This window comes from Quercus suber, unplaced genomic scaffold (assembly GCF_002906115.3).
Source record: "Quercus suber isolate HL8 unplaced genomic scaffold, Cork oak 2.0 scaffold_118, whole genome shotgun sequence".
In the NCBI taxonomy this organism is placed as follows: domain Eukaryota; kingdom Viridiplantae; phylum Streptophyta; class Magnoliopsida; order Fagales; family Fagaceae; genus Quercus; species Quercus suber.
The window spans coordinates 1,044,394-1,063,780 of NW_027069583.1; the positions used below are offsets into that span (position 1 = coordinate 1,044,394).

Genomic DNA, 19,387 nt, shown 5'->3' on the forward strand with positions numbered 1-19,387 from the left:
TGTTTTACATCAAGCACATAATATGTTTAAATTGTTAAAAGAAAGTATCAATCATCAAATAAGGAACAAAAATACCTGATGTCTTTATAATTTCACAATTACCTGAACTTAATATATAGGAAATGGACAATGTTGAAAGCCCCCTTCCAACTAGAATGTGCACAAAAGACTTGAGTTTAGAAAATCCCCTGCAGAGAGAAACATAATTCTGCAGTGGTCACATGAATCCAATACTAGAGTGACATAGTAGAGCACAAAAAAAATTTATGGGACCCTCTCCACATGAAAATTTCAAATCAAGTTGTGACCTAGTCGAGAACAAGGTAGCTAGATATGTTTCATCTACACCTCCAAAAGAAAAATAGAAAGGCAAAATGGCAAAAAGAAGAGAAATAGAAATACTCCTCTAGAAAGGATTCCACATCCCAGCAATCAAGATCACTACTTAGGAATCCTAATTATTTAAGAGACTGAAGTCTTTGCAAAACCCACTCCATTCTAGTGGAAATAAGTTTTTTGCTGATATCGATTGCTAAAAAATTAGATCAGATAGCAAACCACCTTCTGGAAAAGACCCAAGTTGTGGACATTTTATGATTTGCAAAAATTCAAGAGAATGTTTTATATTTTCAATTTCAAACATTCAATTGTATGTTTGTATTTTTTTTTTCCCATGTACACTTAAAAAGAAATATAGTAAAGTCAAGATTGAACTTAGCTACTCAAGTAGAACCAATACCTGATTTGGGTTGGGGCATCCTTTTTTATGCAGCAGATGTGACCAATCTTTCACCACTATTTTCCCTTCTTCCTTGGCAATTGTTTTGTTAACAGCTCTTCTGGCATGTGTTTGACCAAGCCTTTTGTGGCGCTTGCTACTGACCAATGGAAATAATCTTACAAAACAACCAACAAAAACTTGAGAACTTCAGCTTTGGACTAACACTCTTAGAAGAAATCCTTTTATTTTTCCATTTTTTATCAAATTAACAAATTTTTCAAATTTATTTATCCATAAACAACGTAAGAAAGAAGCATAAATAAAATCAAATGGAGGCTTAGAGGGTAGAGTGGAACAAGTACCATATTGTGAAGTGGGATTTGATCTCGTCTACACTTTTGGCTCAGATAATGAGACTTCATCATTGATTGTATGATAGACATGTGAGCAATCTTGCGCCACACTTTTAATCTTTTTTTTGGTATTGTTTTGTCAAGGAAAGACATTGATGAAACTGTAGCTTAGAATGGAGACAAGAAAACCCATCTTCTGGCATTTGCTTTAGCTTGGGGCAGTCTAAGATAGACAATAGTTGAAGAGAGATAAGGAGTTGAAGGCCCTTCTTGTCTAGGGATCTCATATTTTAAAATTCCTTTATAGGACGAGTGCTAGACTTGTGGAAGTCCTCCTCAGGAAAGCATTTCTCTTCCCTGCAATCATGACAAGACAATAATAATTGATTAAGAGAGTGCAGTCTTTTCAAACCCCACTGCTTCCTATTGGCAATGAGTTTCTCAGAAGCATAGATGGCAAGACAATTCATATTGGTTGACAGACCTCCTACTGGAAAAGACTCAACTTGCTGACAGTTTGCAATATCCAAAATTTGAAGAGATGGGAGGAGCGTATCCATGTTTTCAGGAAGTGACTTGAGAAGAAGGCAATCATGAAGTTTTAACAGTGTAAGGATGGGGGCTGGCAATCCCCCACTGGGAGAATCTGCAAAATTAAGGCATTCCGTCATTTCCAAAGCTAGGATAACAAGTTTGTGTCCCTCCCAAACTTAAAGAGACTTGATGTTGCCACTCATGTTGATTTTGAGACTACAAAACTTTGGAAAGATATCCACACCAAATGATGACAGAGAATTATATCTATCGGATCAAGGGAAGAGTGAGGGGCATGAAGGAAATTTTAATTCCCTACATTTAAAGATACCTTTGAAGATATTTTAGTGTAGTCAGTGAGCCTCAACCTGAGCAATATAGGGCCAGCAGCTGGATTTCCCACTCCCTGCACCTCTGGACCCTTGTCTTAGCATTGTTAAAGTTAATGTTGTTGATGGTAAGAAGGGAGTTGGGCAGATCCTACTGGTGTGGACAAAGGACAGAAGGAGCAGTGACATGTTGAGCCTTTGGAGCTGTTTGGAGTGAGGAAGACAATCTGCACCCACAGAGAGGTAATAACCAAAAGCAGACCAATCCTCTGGAGAGGCTTAATGCGAATTCCAAAATGTAAAGAGAGGTAGTCTTAGCCAGCCAATCTGCACTCACAGGTAGTTTATAGCATCAGATGATGTAACTTGAATTAAACTAAGGAACATATATAAGATATACAAAATATCCTTCTCTATGTGGTAATATATATCCTTTATGTTTTGATAAACATAAAGCATTATGAAAAAATGAAAACTAGAAATATATATCCATTACGTAGGACCAAAGAAATAAAATTCTAAAAGATTGAGCTACTAATCTAAACCCCACCATAAAAATTAAAAAGCTCCCTTTCACTTTTATAAATGCTTCAACTTTTCCTTGTTATGAATTTACTCCAAATGATGAATATCTACTTTCAAACATCATAAAAAATAAACAAAAAGGAATTATGTTTGATAAGGACTGAAGAATTCTTATTTTTAGCAACAAAGGATGTGTTTAAAAATTCTGAGTTTTGAAAATTTGCAGGATCCATACAGCATGGATTTTTATTGTTTGCAATTATGGAACATTTAATTAGGCAAGAAAATCATTTAATGCATTAACTATTTATAGAGTGTACATAATCACATGTGATTGTTAAGCCAGTACATATTATTTCCATGAGCTACCAACAAATGGAGAATCATTCAACATCATGGGACATCCCCAGTTGGACTATAATGAACCCAAAAGCCAGTGAAATAGAATCCTTAGTAAAGAAAATATATTGGCACGACAAATCATTGAAAATATAAGTATGCAACTAGGAATATATTCAAAATTTCCTGTAATGAATGAAAATGTTTTGGTATAGGTGGTCTTTTTATGTTTTGGGTCAAAGCCAACGTTTACAGTAAGGTGGGGTAGGGGGAAATAGATATAGACTCCTTAGTCACATGTGTATTCTACACTAATCTCATCTAAGAGATTACATTACTTGAATCTTAAAGAGCAAAAAAAATCCAAAAAAAATCCTGAAAACGTTTAACGTTTTCAATTCCAATTTCTTTCATATATGATAAATTTTGTTTAATTTCACATTTTAAAAAATAATGAATAAAAGGATGGCAATTATAATCATAGTGAAACACTGACATGCATTGCTCAATCAAAACACTGCCTCCCACAAAATAGTCACTGACACTTGCCATTCTTAATTTTTTTTTTTTTTTTTTTTTTTAAAAAGGCAAAAGTAAGAATTACTCCCTATACCATAAATTTGATTAAATGAATCTGTTTAGACTCCTTAGTCACGTGTATTCAACACTGATCTCAATTCCAATTTCATTCATATATGGTAAATTATGTTAAATTTTCCATTTAAAACATTAATGAATAAAAGGACGGAAATCAAAATCACAGTGAAACACTGACCTGCATTGCTCAATCAAAACATTACCTCCCACAAAAAGTCATTGGCACTTTCCATTCTCAAATTGTTTTTTATCAATTTTGCCCTACTTTCCAATAGCCATGCAGTTTCCAAGAAACTAAGGTCGTCTGCATATTTCATAGGGTAAATGTGAGAATTACTCCTTATACTATAAATTTGATAAAATAAATCTATTTACACTCCTTAGTCAATTACATTCAACGGTGATCTAAATTAAGCGATTTCATACTTTATCTTGAAAAGCAAAAAAAAATCCTGAAAACGTTTAACGTTTTCAATTCCAACTCCTTTCACATATGGTAAATTCTGTTTAATTTCCCATTTAAAGCAATAATGAATAAAGGACTAAGCTGTGGACATTCTATGATTTTCAAAAATTCAAGAGAATGTTTTATATTTTCAATTTCAATTACAAACATTTGGTTGTATGTTTATATATATATATATATATATATATTGTTGTACAACTAAAAAGAAATATAAGTAAAAACAAGATTGAAACTTAACTGATCAAGTAGAATAAAATAAACATCTGACTTAGGGCATCCATTTTTTTGCAGCAGATGTGACCAATCTTTTGCCAATATTTTCCCTTCTTCCTAGGCAATTTTTTTTGTTAACTGCTCTTCTGGCATGTGTTTGACCAGGCCTTTTGTGGCACTTGCTGCTGACAAATGGAAATAATTTTACAAAAGAACCCATGAAAACTTGAGAACTCCAGCTTTGGACTAACAATCTTAGAAGAAATCCTTTTATTTTTCCATCTTTTTATCTGATTTTAACAAAATTTTCAAATTTATTTATCCCTAAACAAAGTTAGAAAGAAGCATAAATCAAATCAAATGGAGGCTTAGAGGGTTGAGTGGAACAAGTACCTTATTGTGAAGTGGGATTTGATCTCGTCTACACTTTTGGCTCAGATAATGAGACTTCATCATTAAATTGTATAATACAGATGTGAGAAATTTTGCACTACAAATTTATTCTTTCTTTTTTTGGTATTGTTTTGTCAAGAAATCCCATCTACTGGCATCTGCTTTAGTCTGGGGCGTCTGAGACAGACAATAGTTTTTTTGATAAATACTGAGATAGACAATAGTTGAAGAGAGGTAATGAGTTGAAGGCCCTACTTGTCTAGGGATCTCGGATTTTGAAATTCCTTTATAGAAAGAGTGCTAAAACTTGTGGAAGTCCTCCTCAGGAAAGCACTTCTCTTCCCTGCAATCATGACAAGCCAATAATAATTTTTTTTTTTTTTTTTTTAATAGGAAGACAATAATAATTGATTAAGAGAGTGCAGTCTTTGCAAACCCCACTACTTCCTATTGGCAATGAGTTTCTCAAAAGCATCAATGGCAAGACAATTCATATTGGTTGGCAGACCTCCTTTTGGAAAAGAATCAACTTGTTAGCAGTTTGCGATATCCAAAATTTGAAGAGGCGGGAGGCACGTATCCATGTTTTTAGGAAGTGACTTGAGATGAAGGCAATCGTGGACTTTTAACAGTGAAAGGTTGGGGGCTGGCAATCCCATACTGGGAGAATCTGCAAAATTAAGGCACTCCTTGATTTCCAAAGCTAGGATAACAAGTTCATGTCCCTCCCAAACAGAGAGAGACTTGATGTTGCCACACATGTTGATTTTGAGACTACAAAACTTTGGAAAGATATCCAAACCAAATGATGACAGAGAATTATATCTATCAGATACAACAAAAGACTGAAGGGAAGAGTGACATGGGCATGTAGGAAATTTTAATTCCCTACATTTAAAGATACCTTTGAAGATTTTATAGCGTAGTCAGTGAGCCTTAACCTGAGCAATATTGACCCAGCAGCTGGTTTTCCCGCTCTCTGCGCCTCTGGAACCTTGTCTTAGCATAGTTAAATTTTATGTTCTTGATGGTAAGAAGGGAGTTGGGCAGATCCTACTGGTGTGGACAGAAAGGACAGAAGGAGCAATGACATGCTGAGTCTTTTGAGCTGCCTGGAGTTAGGAAGACAATCTGCACCCACAGAGAGGTAATAACCCAAAGTAGACATATCCTCTGGAGAGGCTTCATGTCAATTCCAAAATGTAAAAGCGAGGTAGTCTTAGCCAGCCAATCTGCAACCACAGGTAGCTTGTGGCATCAGATGATGTAACTTGAATTAAACTAGGGAACATAAGATATACAAAATATCCTTCTCTATGTGGTAATATATATCCTTATGTTTTGATAAATAGAATGCATTATCATAAAAATGAAAACTAGAGATATATATCCTTTATGTAGGACAAAGCATTAAATTCTAAAAGATTGAGCTACTATTCTAACTCCACCTTAGAAATTAAAAAGCTCTCTTTCACTTTCTTAAATGCTTCAACTTTTCCTTGCGATAAATTTAATCTAAATGATGAAAATCTACTTTCAAACATTTAACGTTTTCAATTCCAATTTCTTTCATATATGGTAAATTTTGTTTAATTTCCCATTTAAAACATTAATGAATAAAAGGGTAGCAATTAGAATCACAATGAAACACTGACCTGCATTGCTCAATCAAAACATTGCCCCCCAAAAATAGTCATTGGCGCTTTCCATTTTAATTTTTTTTTTTTATCAATTCTGCCCTACTTTCCAACAGTCATGGAGTATCCAAGACTCTAAGGTCGTCTGCATATTTCACAGGACAAATGTGAGAATCACTCTCTATACTATAAATTTGATTAAATGAATCTTTTTAGACTCCTTAGTCATATGTGTATCCAACAGTGATCTCGAGTTTTCGTTACTTGAATCTGGAAAAGCAAAAAAAAATCCTGCAAATGTTTAATGTTTTCAACTCCAATTTCTTTCATATATGGTAAATTCTGTTTAATTTCTCATCACATTTAAAAAAATAATGAATAAAAGGATGGCAATCAGTATCACATTGAAACACTAACTTGCATTGTTCAATCAAAACATTGCCACCCAGAAATAGTCATTGATGCTTTCCATTCTGAATTTTCTTTTATCAGTTCAGCCTTACTTTCCAACAGCCACGGAGTTTTCAAGAAACTAAGGTCATCTGCATATTTGACAAGGCAAATGTGAGAATTACTCTCAATACTATAAATTTGATTAAATGAATCTATTTAGACTCTTTAGTCACATGTGTATTCAACACTGATCTCATCCAAGAGATTTCATTAATTGAATCTTGAAAAGCAAAAAAAATCCTGAAAATGTTTAACATTTTCAATTCCAATTTCTTCATATATGGTAAATTCTGTTTGATTTCCCATTCAACACAATAATGAATAAAAGGATGGAAATCAGAATCACAGTGAAACACTGACCTGCATTTCTCAATCTAAACATTGCCACGCACAAATAGTCACTGGCACTTTCCATTCTCAAATTTTTTATCAATTCTGCACTACTTCCAACAGCCAGAGTTTTCAAGAAACTAAGGTCGTCTGCATATTTCACAGGGCAAATGTGAGAACTACTCTCTATACAATAAATTTGATTAGATGAATCTGTTTGGACTCCTTTGTCAAGTGTATTCAACACTGATTTCATCTAAGAGATTTCATTACTTGAATCTTGAAAAGCAAAAAAAAAATGTTTTCAATTCCAATTTCTTTCATATATGGTAAATTCTATTTAATTTCCCATTTAAAACAATAATGAGTAAAAGGATGGCAAACAGAAACACTGACCTGCATTGCTCAATCTAAATATTCCTCCCACAAATTGTTATTGGCGCTTTCCTTTCTCAAATTTTTTTTATCAATTCTGCCCTTCCAACAGTCACAAAGTTTTCATGAAATTAAGATCGTCTGCATATTTCACAGGGCAAATGTGAGAATTACGCCCTATACTATAAATTTAATTAAATAAATCTGTTTGTCATCAAGAGCCCCCTTTGGCCTTGTGATTTTTTTCAAGAAAAAGGAAAATAATAATAATAAAATATTGCCTTTGGCTTTTTTCTTTTTCTTTTTTAAAAGAAAATTGCATTTTAAAACTAGGGAGTGGGTGTTTTTTAAAATTGCCACTTTTAAAGAAAATTGTTTTTTCGTACTACAGATTTTCACAGCAACAACACTTATCACAGATTTTACCAAACCCTCAATTAAGATTTTAAAAATCATGCTTTCAAAACCAAACGGACACCAATCATGAAGCATTTGGGTAAAAGAAGAATCTTACCAAGTGGTGAAATTAACCTCACATACAGGGGATCTACATCAGACAAATAAACATCATTTAACAAATGTTAAAGCAATTTTTTCTTATTTTCTTATTAAGCAAATCATTAAATCATATGGGTACTTAACTGGTTCACTAGAACAGGTAGCAGTGCATGAATTTTGAATTGCGTACTTTTCCATTTTCCCTTTGATAGCATTTGTTTAACAACGAACAGGTAACTGAGCATGAATCCTGTCATACTTTTGGCAGCTTCTTCACACTAATGTTCTTCTCGATTCACCATCGATGGACAACTTCATGAGCCCAACATTGTAAAAAAGCAAATTAGATGAGCGTCAAAGAAATCGTTTATTATTACTAGTATTTTTTTCAATCATATATAATTAATTGACAATTTATAGAAAAAAATTAAATGTCAATGATTAAAATTAAAAAGAATCCAAGTGAAATCAAGAGTGGGTTAAGTAAAACAAATACCCGATTGGCTTTTATTTAATGTGTTGCTCATCGATTTCTATGAAGGGGGTTTGAGCAATGTTGCGCCACTCTTTTCCCTTCTTCCTTTGCAATCGTTTCGTCAACAAAGGACATACCAAGATCTGTATGTGAGTGATGGAGACAGGCAGTCCCTCTTCTGGCATGTGCTTGAGCTTAGGGCATTCTCCGATCCACAAAAGTTGAAGAGAGGTAAGGTGTTGAAACCCCTTGTTGTCCAACGTTCTCAAATTTCCAAATCCACTGATGTGAAGATGGGTAACAGTTGTGGGCAGTAAATACTCCTCCGGAAAGGACTCCACATCCCAGCAATCAGGATCATCATTTAGGAATCCTAATAATTTAAGAGACTGCAGTCTTTGCAAGCCCCACTGCATTCTATTGCAAATTAGTTTTTTGCAGTCGCTGATTTCTAAAAAAATTAGATTGGATGGCAGACCACCTTCCGGAAAAGACTCAATTTGTGGACAATTATCGATTTCCAAAACTTGAAGAGTCGGGAGAAACGTGTGCATGTTTTCTGGGAGTGAATTGAGAAGAGAGCAATTACTGACTACTAATTCTGAGAGATTGGGGGCCGACAATCCTCCACTGGGAAAAGCTACAAAATTAGGGCAATCATCGATTTCCAACTGTAGGAGATCAGTTAGGTGATGTCCCTCCGAAACTGAAAGGGACTCCATGTTGCTACACCCTTTGATTTCGAGATAACGAAGCTTCGGGAAGATGTCTAAAGGAAATGACTTTAGAGAATTACAGCTATCTTCTATCGTCAGTCGCTCAAGGGAAGAGTAGCAGGGGTACATCGGGAATTCTACTTCCTTACAATTACGGATACCAAGACATTTTAGTGTAGTGGGACTGGATAGACCACCACGAGGAAGAGACTTGAGCACAGGAAAATCGTAGATAAATAACGTTTCAACACAGTGGTTGTGGTCCATCACTCCCTCTGGCAGAGACTCCAGGTTTTTGAATCCGATTACTGCGAGGTAGTGCAATGCGGGTGGCAATTCTTTCAACAGCGCATCATTACAATTACTTAATTGTAATTCACGAATTGAAGGAGCAGTTGGGAGAGAAGTCTGAAGCTGTTCACATTCATTAATCTCAAGTTTCGTTAAAGAAGGAAGGTGCTTGGGCAAGCTTCCACTTAGTTTTGGACATTTTTCAAGATAAAGCTCCTGGAGACTCGGAAAAGCTCCTCCTTCATCTTCGTCTTCACCGTGATAAGGAGACCATTTCTCCCACTTCGACATTGCCTCAAATCTCAATATTTTCAGTGATTGAAATGGCGTAATAGTATAAGAACCGCTACCATAAAAGTCAGCACCCACTGTAACAACTTCATCAAACCTGAAAACGAAGAGGTCTTGAAGAGAGGGGAGTTGTCCAAGTGATGGCAAACTAGAGCAATTTCTACAAGAGTTTAGATGAACAACCGTTATATTTGAAAATGAACTTTCTCCAACCCAATTTGGGAAGCTTGTGTCATTGTAATTCTTAATAAAAAGCTTTGTTAAGCTCGTATGAGGCTGCAGATTGTTGAGTACGTCTCTTTCACTTTGAGAAACAATGCCATTGGCAGCATCCCACTCCAATGTTAGCTCCTTAAGGTGCTCCTTATCCTTCAACTTTGCTTCCAAAGCATTAGTTGAGTTTATCACATTCTGGAGATTCGATATCACAATGACTCCCTGAAGATTTGAAAGTTTTCCTAACTCTTTAATTCAGAATCCAATGTCCTTGCCGACAACAAATTTGGTCAAAGTCTGAAGACATTGTAATCGACCCATATGTATTGGCATATTTTTAATGCTAGTTCCACTAATATAAAGATGACGCAAATTAATGAGATTTCTCATATTTTTTGGCAACTTAACTAGAAATTTGCATCCTGATAAATTCAATGTTTGTAAGTTGAGCAACATGCATGTAGACTCAGGCAATCTCTCAATCTTAGTAAAAGAGACGTCTAAATAGCGTAGATGTTTGAAATCTCCAATTGACTCTGGCAACTCTATATTACAATAATGTGAAAGAGAGAGCACACGTAAGAATCTTAGTTTCAATAATAGATCATGTGGTACCTTATTTGTTAAGTAGAACTCCACCTTATTCTCATTGTCTTCTTTCATTCCTAACGAAATGAAGGTGCGTAAATTTTTAGCTTTGCACAAATCATTAAACTTCTCTGGGGTGTCATATGTGGTTCTTAAGTAGGATAAATGACGAGTTTTATCTATAATGTTGTTTGTGTTATCCCCTTCCAATCTGAAATAAAATTTGCCAGATACAGATTTAGCTAAATCATGGACTAGGTCATGCATTAGAAAATGCAATTTGCTTCCATTTGATCGTTGTAAAAGTGACCTCGATACTAAATCAAGGAAGTACTCAACACCTATAACTTCCATTTCTTCATTATTGTTGTGTTGTTGCATGAATCCCTCTCCCATCCACAACTGAACAAGTTCTTCCTTTTTGAATAGATAATCCTTTAGAAAGATCGAACAATATGCAAAACATCGCTTTAAATGTGAGGGTAGGTAATAGTAACTTATTCTTAAAGCTGGAAGAATATTACCCCCATTGTTAGGCAGACTCCAAATTTCGCTTTTCAAAATTTTATTCCATTCCTCTACATCTAATTTAGAGTGCAATAGACAACCGAGTGCTTTTGCTGCCAATGGCAGACCGTCACACTTCTTAATGATTTCTTTACCAATTCTTTTTAATTCAGGATATGCGTTAGATTTTCCATTTTCAAAGGCATGATTTGCAAATAATAGCCAACAATCTTCTTCTGATAATTTATTAAGATTAAAAATTTGAATAGGGCGCATGATCAATGCAACACTTTCGTTGCGTGTTGTCACAATAATTCTACTTCCCGATGCTCCATATTTAAAAGGAATACTCAATAGCGCCCAATCATCATGCTTGTCATTCCATACATCATCAAGAATCAGTAAAAATTTCTTTCCCATCAAATAATCCTTCAATTCAGTTTGGATCTTATTGAAGTCAGTGTTATCATGTTTTTGTGGACTGAAAGCCTCAAGAATTTTTTTGGTTATCTTAGGAACATCAAATTCTTCTGAAACACAAACCCATTCTTTAAGGCTGAAATGTTCTATGATTTTTTGGTTGTTGTAGATTTTCCGAGCAAGGGTTGTCTTTCCAACCCCACCCATGCCCACAATGGGAATCACACCAGCTGAGTGGTTGTTGCTTGCTACATCGTTTGAGAGCAGCAAGTTGACTATTGCATTTTCATCATCATCCCTACCGTAAATTATAGTCTCTGGATCTACCAGAGAAGTTGTGGGCACTCTTTGGGAAGATCTCCCTTCAACACCTTCTCTCAGACCTATAGCATTTGTTTGTGAAGCTAGATATTCCAACTTGTCTAGGACTTCTTGTATCTTTGATTCTAGTTTTCTCCCAGATCGATCAAATGAAGTAGAGATGAAGTTACGTACCTTACTCGTAGAGGTTACAAAATCAGCTTCCACCTGGCATCGCAAACCTTCAGTAGCGATCTCATCCAAAAGGTCCTCTGCGTGGTAGACAGCATCCTTAAGCCCATCAAGCCACCTTTTGACAGTTGTGTCTGTGATTTCCTTTTCCTCTGCGTCATTGAGCACTTTGCTGAGGGTAAGACACGATGACTCCAGCCTTGTTAGTAGTGTATCAGAGACTTTTCTTCCCCGGATGAACTTCACGACCTCCTGAGATGCCAAGTCAAGTAACAGTTTAAGGGTTTCAGACAGTAATGCTTCTCCTACTATGGTAGCCATGTTTTTCTTTTTTGCAATGAGAAATTGACAAAGTGACCAACTCCAGGAAACTAAAAGAGATGGGTCTTTGCTTGTGGTGTGAAAGCCTGTGCAGGTCTTAGGTCTTATAACAGATTAGAGTAGATGCAGTTCTAGTCATTAGATTAGGTTCATGCATTCATAGTTGCACATGGGACCACCTTAGCGCGTGGTTGACTTGACCCCGCGTTGCCAACAATTCAACAATGTCTTTATTACTTTAACTCTACGGGGAATGCTTTTTGACAAAAAGTAATTTTTTTACCCCACATTGTTAATAATTCAACGATGTGAAAGCCCCAGACATGCTTTCTTGTTAAACCAAAAACTGAAAAAAAAAAACACAATGGGTTTCAGAAGTGGGAAGGAGGATATATGAGGGCCAAAATAGCTAATTAATTTTTTTTCTCAAACTATCTAGTTAGTAGTTTCAGTTTTGAAACTATATTATTTAGTAGCACCTCGAGTCTCTTAGACTCGATTTCCAACCCCTTAAAACCAAATAAAAGAAGAACCAGAACAGAGAAGGGGGATAAGCCAGAGAGAAAAAAATTTTTTTTTTTTTTTCTTTCTTTGGTTTTGTCAGATGGTGGGTTCTTCTTCTTTTTCTTCTTTTTTCTTAATTTTTATTTTTATTATTTTTTTAAGAAAACATTTTTGGATGATTTCTTATGCTATTTTTTGAAATGTCCACTTTCATCTATACACAATTTTTTTAAAAAGTATAATGTATTACTTTTTGTTTTATTTAAGAGGGACATGATGGTAAATTTATACAAACCTTATTTTCAACCAAATCAAAAAGTTTTCCATCCCTCTACTTTTCAACCCTCTCAACTAAACACAAATGAGGAAAACTAAAAACTTTTCTATCCTCCCACTTTTCCATTCTCCCTCTATTTTCTATCCTCTCACTTTTCCATCCTCCCAACCAAATAGACCCTTAAGATGCAGTTCTAGTCATTAGATTAGGTTCATGCATTCATAGTTGCACATGGGACCACCTTACCGCATGGTTGACTTGACCCTGCATTGCCAATAATTCAACAATTGTTGGGTGCATCATAGCACCGTGGGTCCAGCCCACACTTGATAAAGCACCTCACTAAAGAGGTAGTTGGACAAGCCACAAAAGTCAGCCTTTTTTCTCCTTGGGCAATAACTTAGGCAAGTTGGACACGTTGAGGAGAAAAAGAAGAAAAGAAATGGGTTGATGCATTAAGGCTATTCGGCCTAAGGGAGAGCTGAAGAAAAAGAAATTAGTTGAACCAAAAGTCAAGGCTTGTGTGCTCACATTTATTGTGAATTGATGAAAGGAAGAAAAGAGGAGAAAGATGAAGAAATAAAAGGAAGGCCATTCGGCCATTTGATGAAGAAGGGAAAAAGAAGAGAAGTCCTCGTGAGTGAGATTGAGGACAGTGCAGTCTTGAAGAACTGTCTTAGTGAAAGCAAGCAAAAGAGAAGAGAAAAATAGAGCGAGTAAGAGAAAAATTTGAAAGATACACAAGGAGGAAGAGATCAGTAAGTGAAAATAAAAAGAAAGTTTTTTTTGCTCAAGTTATATCTATAAGTGTTGTAATCTGTATTTAATATAGTGAAATTATTCGAAGTTTGTCTCGTGATTTTTCCCTTCTAAGGGGAAAGAGTTTCCACGTAAATTTTTATGTTCTTGTGTGATTGTGCTTTCGCTGTGCTTGCTAAAATTTGTTCATAGTTACATAGAATTTTTGCCAACAACAATGTCTTTATTACTTTAACTCTACGGGGAATGCTTTTTGACAAAATGTAATTTTTTTTTACCCCACAATGTTAATAATCCAATAATGTGAAAGCCCCAGCCATGCTTTCTTGTTAAACCAAAAAAAACAAAAAAACAAAAACAAGCAGTGAGTTCCACTTGAATTTTTTCAAGGAACTCGAGTTCTAGAAATTTTTTGTTTTTTTAATTTTCAATTTACTATAACTTGATTGTCCAAAAATCGAGTTTTAAATTGAAACTCGATTTTTAGAAAATCGAGTTTAAAAATAGGGGCATTTCCCTAAATAGTTTCAGATATAAGGCATTTTGCTGAAAAGTTTTGGCGAAAGGGGCAAATGCCCATTTTCTTCTAAGAAGGGGAAGTTTAGCTTTAGTAATGTGAATATGTTCGACTTCATATGCAGTGTATGGGAAGTTTTCTATGATCCCGATGGATGATGTGCTAGTGCTTGACTTAACAAAGTTGAGTTGTCATGAAAAAGAGATTGGAGAAGAGAAATGATCACATTAACTTTAAGATCATTGATTTTCAATCTTTATATGTTATTGCTTGCAATTGCATAGTTCCGATTCCAAAAGAAAATTATTTTTGCCACTACAAAGATAGATATGTGAACTTCTATGGTATGAGTATCATTTTCTGTTTGGTAAATAGTTTCAAGGCTAGAATCAATGCCAAAATGGGCATTTTCCCATTTCCCCAAAAGATGTAACAAAATGCCTATGTTCTAAAACTATCTAGCAAAATGCTCATGTTTTGAAACTCAATTTTCTAAAAATCGAGTTTCAATGAAAAACTTAATTTGATGAAAATCGAGTAATGTGAGAAATTTTACATGGAACTCGAGTTCCATGTATTCTTTTATTTTATTTATTTTTTTTATTTTTTAAGTTGGATTTCACATAACTTGATTTCCCAAAAATCGAGTTTCAATGAAACTTGATTTTTAGAAAATTGAGTTTAAAACAAGGGCATTTTGCTGGAAAGTTTTGGCGAAAGGGACAAATGCCCATTTTGGCCCTTGAATCAAGGTTGTGTTTCCGGCTTGTAACATGTTTAAAAAATGAAAAAAAAAAATAATAAAAACAATTCTAATCTTCAAATGGAGAAATAACACACTAGGGAGACTTCAATACATAGAGGAACCCCCTTTAATTTTAAAGTTTAACTCCTTTTTTTTTTCTATTTCTTTTTAAATTTGTTAGTTACAAAAATGGGCGTTGATTAATTCAGACTATGATTCTTCTCATAAAGTATAGTAAAGAATACTACTGTATTTAAGGTTTTCAAACTCGAACTGTAAAAGGGAGAGGTTCAAGGTTTTTGAGGTCCAATCGAGGTTGAACTGGAGTCGAACTGTGATGATGTCATAATTAATTTAATAATTAATTAAAGCCTAAATATAAATATTTAATTTATAAAACTCGAAAAATTGACTAACATATCTATATATGTGAGGGAAATTTAATGTTTTTCAAGAATATATTTAATAATTAAATAAGAAAGTTAATAAAATAAAATAATAACCATGAAAACATTAAAATTTATGATTAATTTTTTAACTAATGTTGAATATCTTGAAGGATTTTAATTATAATTTTTTTTAATATTCCTTGTGAGAGATGGATAATTTAATTAAGTAGAATAGAATTGTGTTAAGTTTGTTTATATTTTTTTTAAAAAAAAATTGCATTAAGTTTACTTCAAGTATTTTTTTTTTTTTTTTTTTGGTTATTGTTGAGCACCAACTTGCAAGCTAGGCTAAGTGGTTAGGCTCCAACTGCATATCTGACTGTGCCTGGGTTCTAGTCCCGGTGTCTTGAAGCTTAAAAAACCGGATTTCTATCGGTTAACCCGATTAGATCACCCGGTCTGGTCCGGGTTTGAAAACTATTACAAAACTCTTAAATAGTCCAAAAACTCAAACGTTATGGTTGTATATTTACTATTTACATCAATGAAAGCTTGGTAAATTTGAGGTCGAATTAATAAAATGGGCGTATTAAAAATTCACACTAAAAAATCCATTGGATAATAGCAATCCCTAATATGGATGAAGATGCACATTAAAACCCAAAATCAGACACAATTCCCCAATCAAATCACAATTTCGCAAATACTCTTGAGTCAAATGGCTGTCAATGTTGAGTGTGTCAAAAGACACGTATAATGCATCACTCGTTCAACATCAACGCGACAATATAGTTCATACATATTGGATGTTACTTGACGAAACATAATGGACCACAAATGGTGGTTGATTTGGGTCCTCACAAATGGTATCAAGGAGAAAACCTGATAAGTTTGTGTGGGCTCTAGACGTCAAGGATGCCTTAGGTTGATTGATATTAATTAAATGTGTGTTGTGAGGTGTATTTTGAATTTCACATGGGCATGTAGCCCCGTAAATCAGTAATATTGTCTTTTCTTATTTCTTTTACTAGAAGAACCAATATTCAAATCTCATCTCACTATTGTACTACGTAATTGGCAATATAAGTGCAAGGTCAATTGGGAATTGAATCTTTCTGCCATTAAATTGTAGAACTAATTAGATGCTATATATTAGATCATCATAGTGCCTTATAACTAAAACTATTTTCAACAAACATCTGAAGAATTAATGCATTTAAATATATATAGCAGGTATATGTATGTGAATTTCTGTCTAAGAGAGGGAGAGATATGGAGGGGAAAGGACCTATGTATGCGAATCATATGCAATGAATGGGGAGAGGGCGACAATACTATGCTCAAAACTCACTATCAAATATACTTTTTTCTATTTCCTATTTGGTGGTTTGTATCACATGCCATCTATTTATCTCTTTTATATATGCCTTTTTAAATGAAGCAAGTTCGACAATTGTTAGTGTTTTCTGTAAATATAAGTTCTATTTCAAGTTTTTTTTTTTTATTATTATAAATTTGTAGGATATTGAGAAATATAAATTGGGGAGTCTGAAAACTTTTCATTATTTAAATCAATCAAATTGCTATGAGCTGAATGGTGTAAATAATGCTCATGAAATATCTTGCAACCAGAAGGGCTATGACACAGTTGGATTCGTGAGCAAGAACAGGATGCCTTTTGTAACTTTAGAAGATAAGTTTTCTTTATGAATGTTCAATCAGATTTCTCATCATTATATAATCTTTCAGGAGGCAAGATTAACGTATATAGATGCAATCTTCACCTAGATATATTGTGCTTTAGTAGTCTTTGATTCTTCTTGGATTGAAGCTATACCATTTTTTGTCGTTTTTTTTTTTTTCCTTTTTGTCTCATTGTTAAGCAAATTGTTGGATTTTTTTTTTAAAATTTTAAATTTAGGCCTTTTTAGTCTTTTTTATTTTGTGTGCCTAATTTCATTTCATGTAAATTTTATTAATAATGATTAGCACCAAAATTCTTCTTTACTACCTTCGTTTTGTTTTGTTTTAAACTCATCAAAGACCTAAATTTACTTTCCACCGAATAGAAAGGAAAAAGGAACCGAATTCAACCAATTGCCTAAAAATCAGAATTCCCTGACTCTAGACCAAAATATTTAAATTAGAGACAAATATTTTAAATTTGGATGGTTCTGGCTATAAATTAAAGTTTTTTTTTTTTTTTTTTTTTTTGGAACTCACATGTGCAGCTTATGTTTCGCGACAAAATCAAAAGAATGAGATAAATTTAATAACTTTGACCCATAACAGATAATGAATGGAATATATTTTTTCCTAAGATGGAATGGATCAAGGATATGTGACACTAACAATTTGAGTCAAAATATTACTACCACTTTTTAAGATCCCATTTTTTAGCAGTTTATTCATGCATTGCTATGATTAGTAACTAGTTTATTAGTAAAGGATCGGCTCCCTCCCGTTCAAAATTCTTCAGTTTTCTGAAATTTTATTCGGATGAAGGACACATGGCACATAAAACATCTGAGGGTCAAAAAAATGCCACATAAACATTATTTATCTCCATCTCACCCCTTTCACTAGCAGCAATCTATTTTCCTATTTTAGTTTTGTACTGCATCTTCATTTTAATGTCGTTTTTGGTGTTTGGGTGGTGAGATCATTACATAGTGTACGACCTAAATTTAGAGGTCTTAAATTTATTCCACTACAATTATCTCTAAAGCTTTTGAGAAACACTATTTCCTTGGGTGTATGTATAACTAATTAACTTATAAGAACTGTCTAGTTTATTAGTAAACACCTTCCTCGGACGCCTTTATTGCATCAAACATGACGGAGGAAGGATCCTAATAGCTATTCATAACCACCTATCACTCTATCAGGTACATATTCTGTAATATTCATCTTTTCTTCTTTTTTTAATCTAATTTCCTATTTTAGTTTGTACTGCATTTTTTTTTAATGTCGTTGTTAAATCAACTACTATCTTATATAAATGACCCTTGTATGGGTATTGGTTTTGGATGTGAGATCATTGGCTAGTGTATGACCTAAATCTAGAGGTTTTAAATTTAATCCACTACATTATTAATAAGTTTTTGAGAAACACTATTTCCTTGTGTGTGGTGTATAAACTAATTACTTATATGAAATCTGTCTAGCACTAACATGATATATATATATATATATATATTGACCTACTTGATAGCTATCACTCTCAATTTCACAACAAAGGTGGATCAAGTTACTTTAGAATGGGTAAGCTTCCTATGGTAGGACGATAAGAGAACTCGAACGCAATAAAGTATATATTGAAAATTCAATATTAGTTCATTTGAGTTTATTTTGAATCAGAGCTGAGTTTATATGTTTGGAGTAAATTTTTATACAAACAAAGCTCACCTATTAATTGATTAACTTATTGATAGTCTTTTCCCGTTCAAATAAATTTCATGATTAAAATCATTTATCATGCACAAATGCATTTTAATGATAAATAACATTATATTAAATTATATATTTAAGTTCTATGATAGATAAGAACCTTTTGTTCATGAAGAACTAGGATGGATCATTAAAAGAATTGCAAAAAGAAAATTAAATGCAGAAGATGCGTATTTTCATGTTAAACTCTCCTGAGAATATTATTTATTTTTGCTAAGGGCATTGTAACTGAATTGGCACATTCTATGCACAAAAGTGCTTAGAGGTCTAGGAAAAAATGGTTCAAGCGGCAAGATTAGCAATATGTTTAATTATCTCTAAAAAAAAAAAAAAAAAAAAAACCACTCTCCTAAGAAAATATGGTGAAAACAATGTAGGGTTTTTGATGGGGTTTGAAACTGGTCACCCAGAATTATTTAATTTAATTTTCAAGAAATTTGCATAAAAAAAAATGTAACAATGAATAAGGTAACACTTAACTCATGCATCTCTAATAGCATAATCATTTTGAGAATCTCATGTTTTATTTCCATGAATCATATGAATGCCCCTAGATATCATAAGACATGGACATAAGCACACTCAATCATCATACTAAAACACTCTTGCTAGATAAGAAACAAGAGCCATAATCCATAAGCCTATATAGTGAACAGCAACACTATA

General features: G+C 33.8%; 2 protein-coding genes across 15 annotated transcripts in view; both read right to left on the reverse strand.

Annotated features, from left to right (window-relative positions):
- The window catches only part of LOC112011347 (putative disease resistance protein At3g14460), a 79,084-nt gene that overhangs the window by 4,319 nt on the left and 55,378 nt on the right, over nucleotides 1-19,387 (reverse strand). For 3 of the 14 annotated variants that reach the window (XM_065775750.1, XM_065775746.1, XM_065775738.1), the window contains exons 4-17: nucleotides 7,287-7,406; nucleotides 6,921-7,040; nucleotides 6,525-6,649; nucleotides 6,126-6,252; nucleotides 5,375-5,702; nucleotides 4,979-5,140; nucleotides 4,471-4,813; nucleotides 4,103-4,262; nucleotides 3,577-3,702; nucleotides 1,940-2,264; nucleotides 1,559-1,720; nucleotides 1,084-1,431; nucleotides 740-896; nucleotides 103-188 (exon numbers count right to left, since the gene is read on the reverse strand). The gene's annotated coding sequence lies outside the window, so the exon portion shown is untranslated. Of the gene's footprint in view, nucleotides 1-102; nucleotides 189-739; nucleotides 897-1,083; nucleotides 1,432-1,558; nucleotides 1,721-1,939; nucleotides 2,265-3,576; nucleotides 3,703-4,102; nucleotides 4,263-4,470; nucleotides 4,814-4,911; nucleotides 5,253-5,374; nucleotides 5,703-6,125; nucleotides 6,253-6,524; nucleotides 6,650-6,920; nucleotides 7,041-7,286; nucleotides 7,407-19,387 lie in introns of all 14 variants that reach the window. The other 11 variants (XM_065775740.1, XM_065775743.1, XM_065775742.1 and 8 more) reach the window with 11 other exon arrangements.
- Nucleotides 6,534-12,080, reverse strand: LOC112001111 (putative disease resistance RPP13-like protein 1). Its single transcript, XM_065775703.1, has 5 exons — nucleotides 10,368-12,080; nucleotides 8,376-9,974; nucleotides 7,806-7,812; nucleotides 6,921-7,040; nucleotides 6,534-6,649 (listed from the first exon to the last, which is right to left on the reverse strand). Exons 1-5 carry the CDS (start codon nucleotides 12,078-12,080, stop codon nucleotides 6,534-6,536), a joined length of 3,555 nt encoding a protein of 1,184 aa, XP_065631775.1.

Bases quoted from the DNA above. Each gene is read 5' to 3' on its own strand.
- LOC112001111 (XM_065775703.1), bottom strand. From the start codon at position 12,080: ATGGCTACCATAGTAGGAGAAGCATTACTGTCTGAAACCCTTAAACTG. The intron at 9,975-10,367 runs GTACCACATGAT...TCAAATCTTCAG, and splicing joins AGTTCTACTTAACAAATAAG to GGAGTCATTGTGATATCGAA. The intron at 6,650-6,920 runs GTCAGTGTTTCA...TCAAATATGCAG, and splicing joins GTTTAGATTGAGAAATGCAG to ATGACCTTAGTTTCTTGAAA.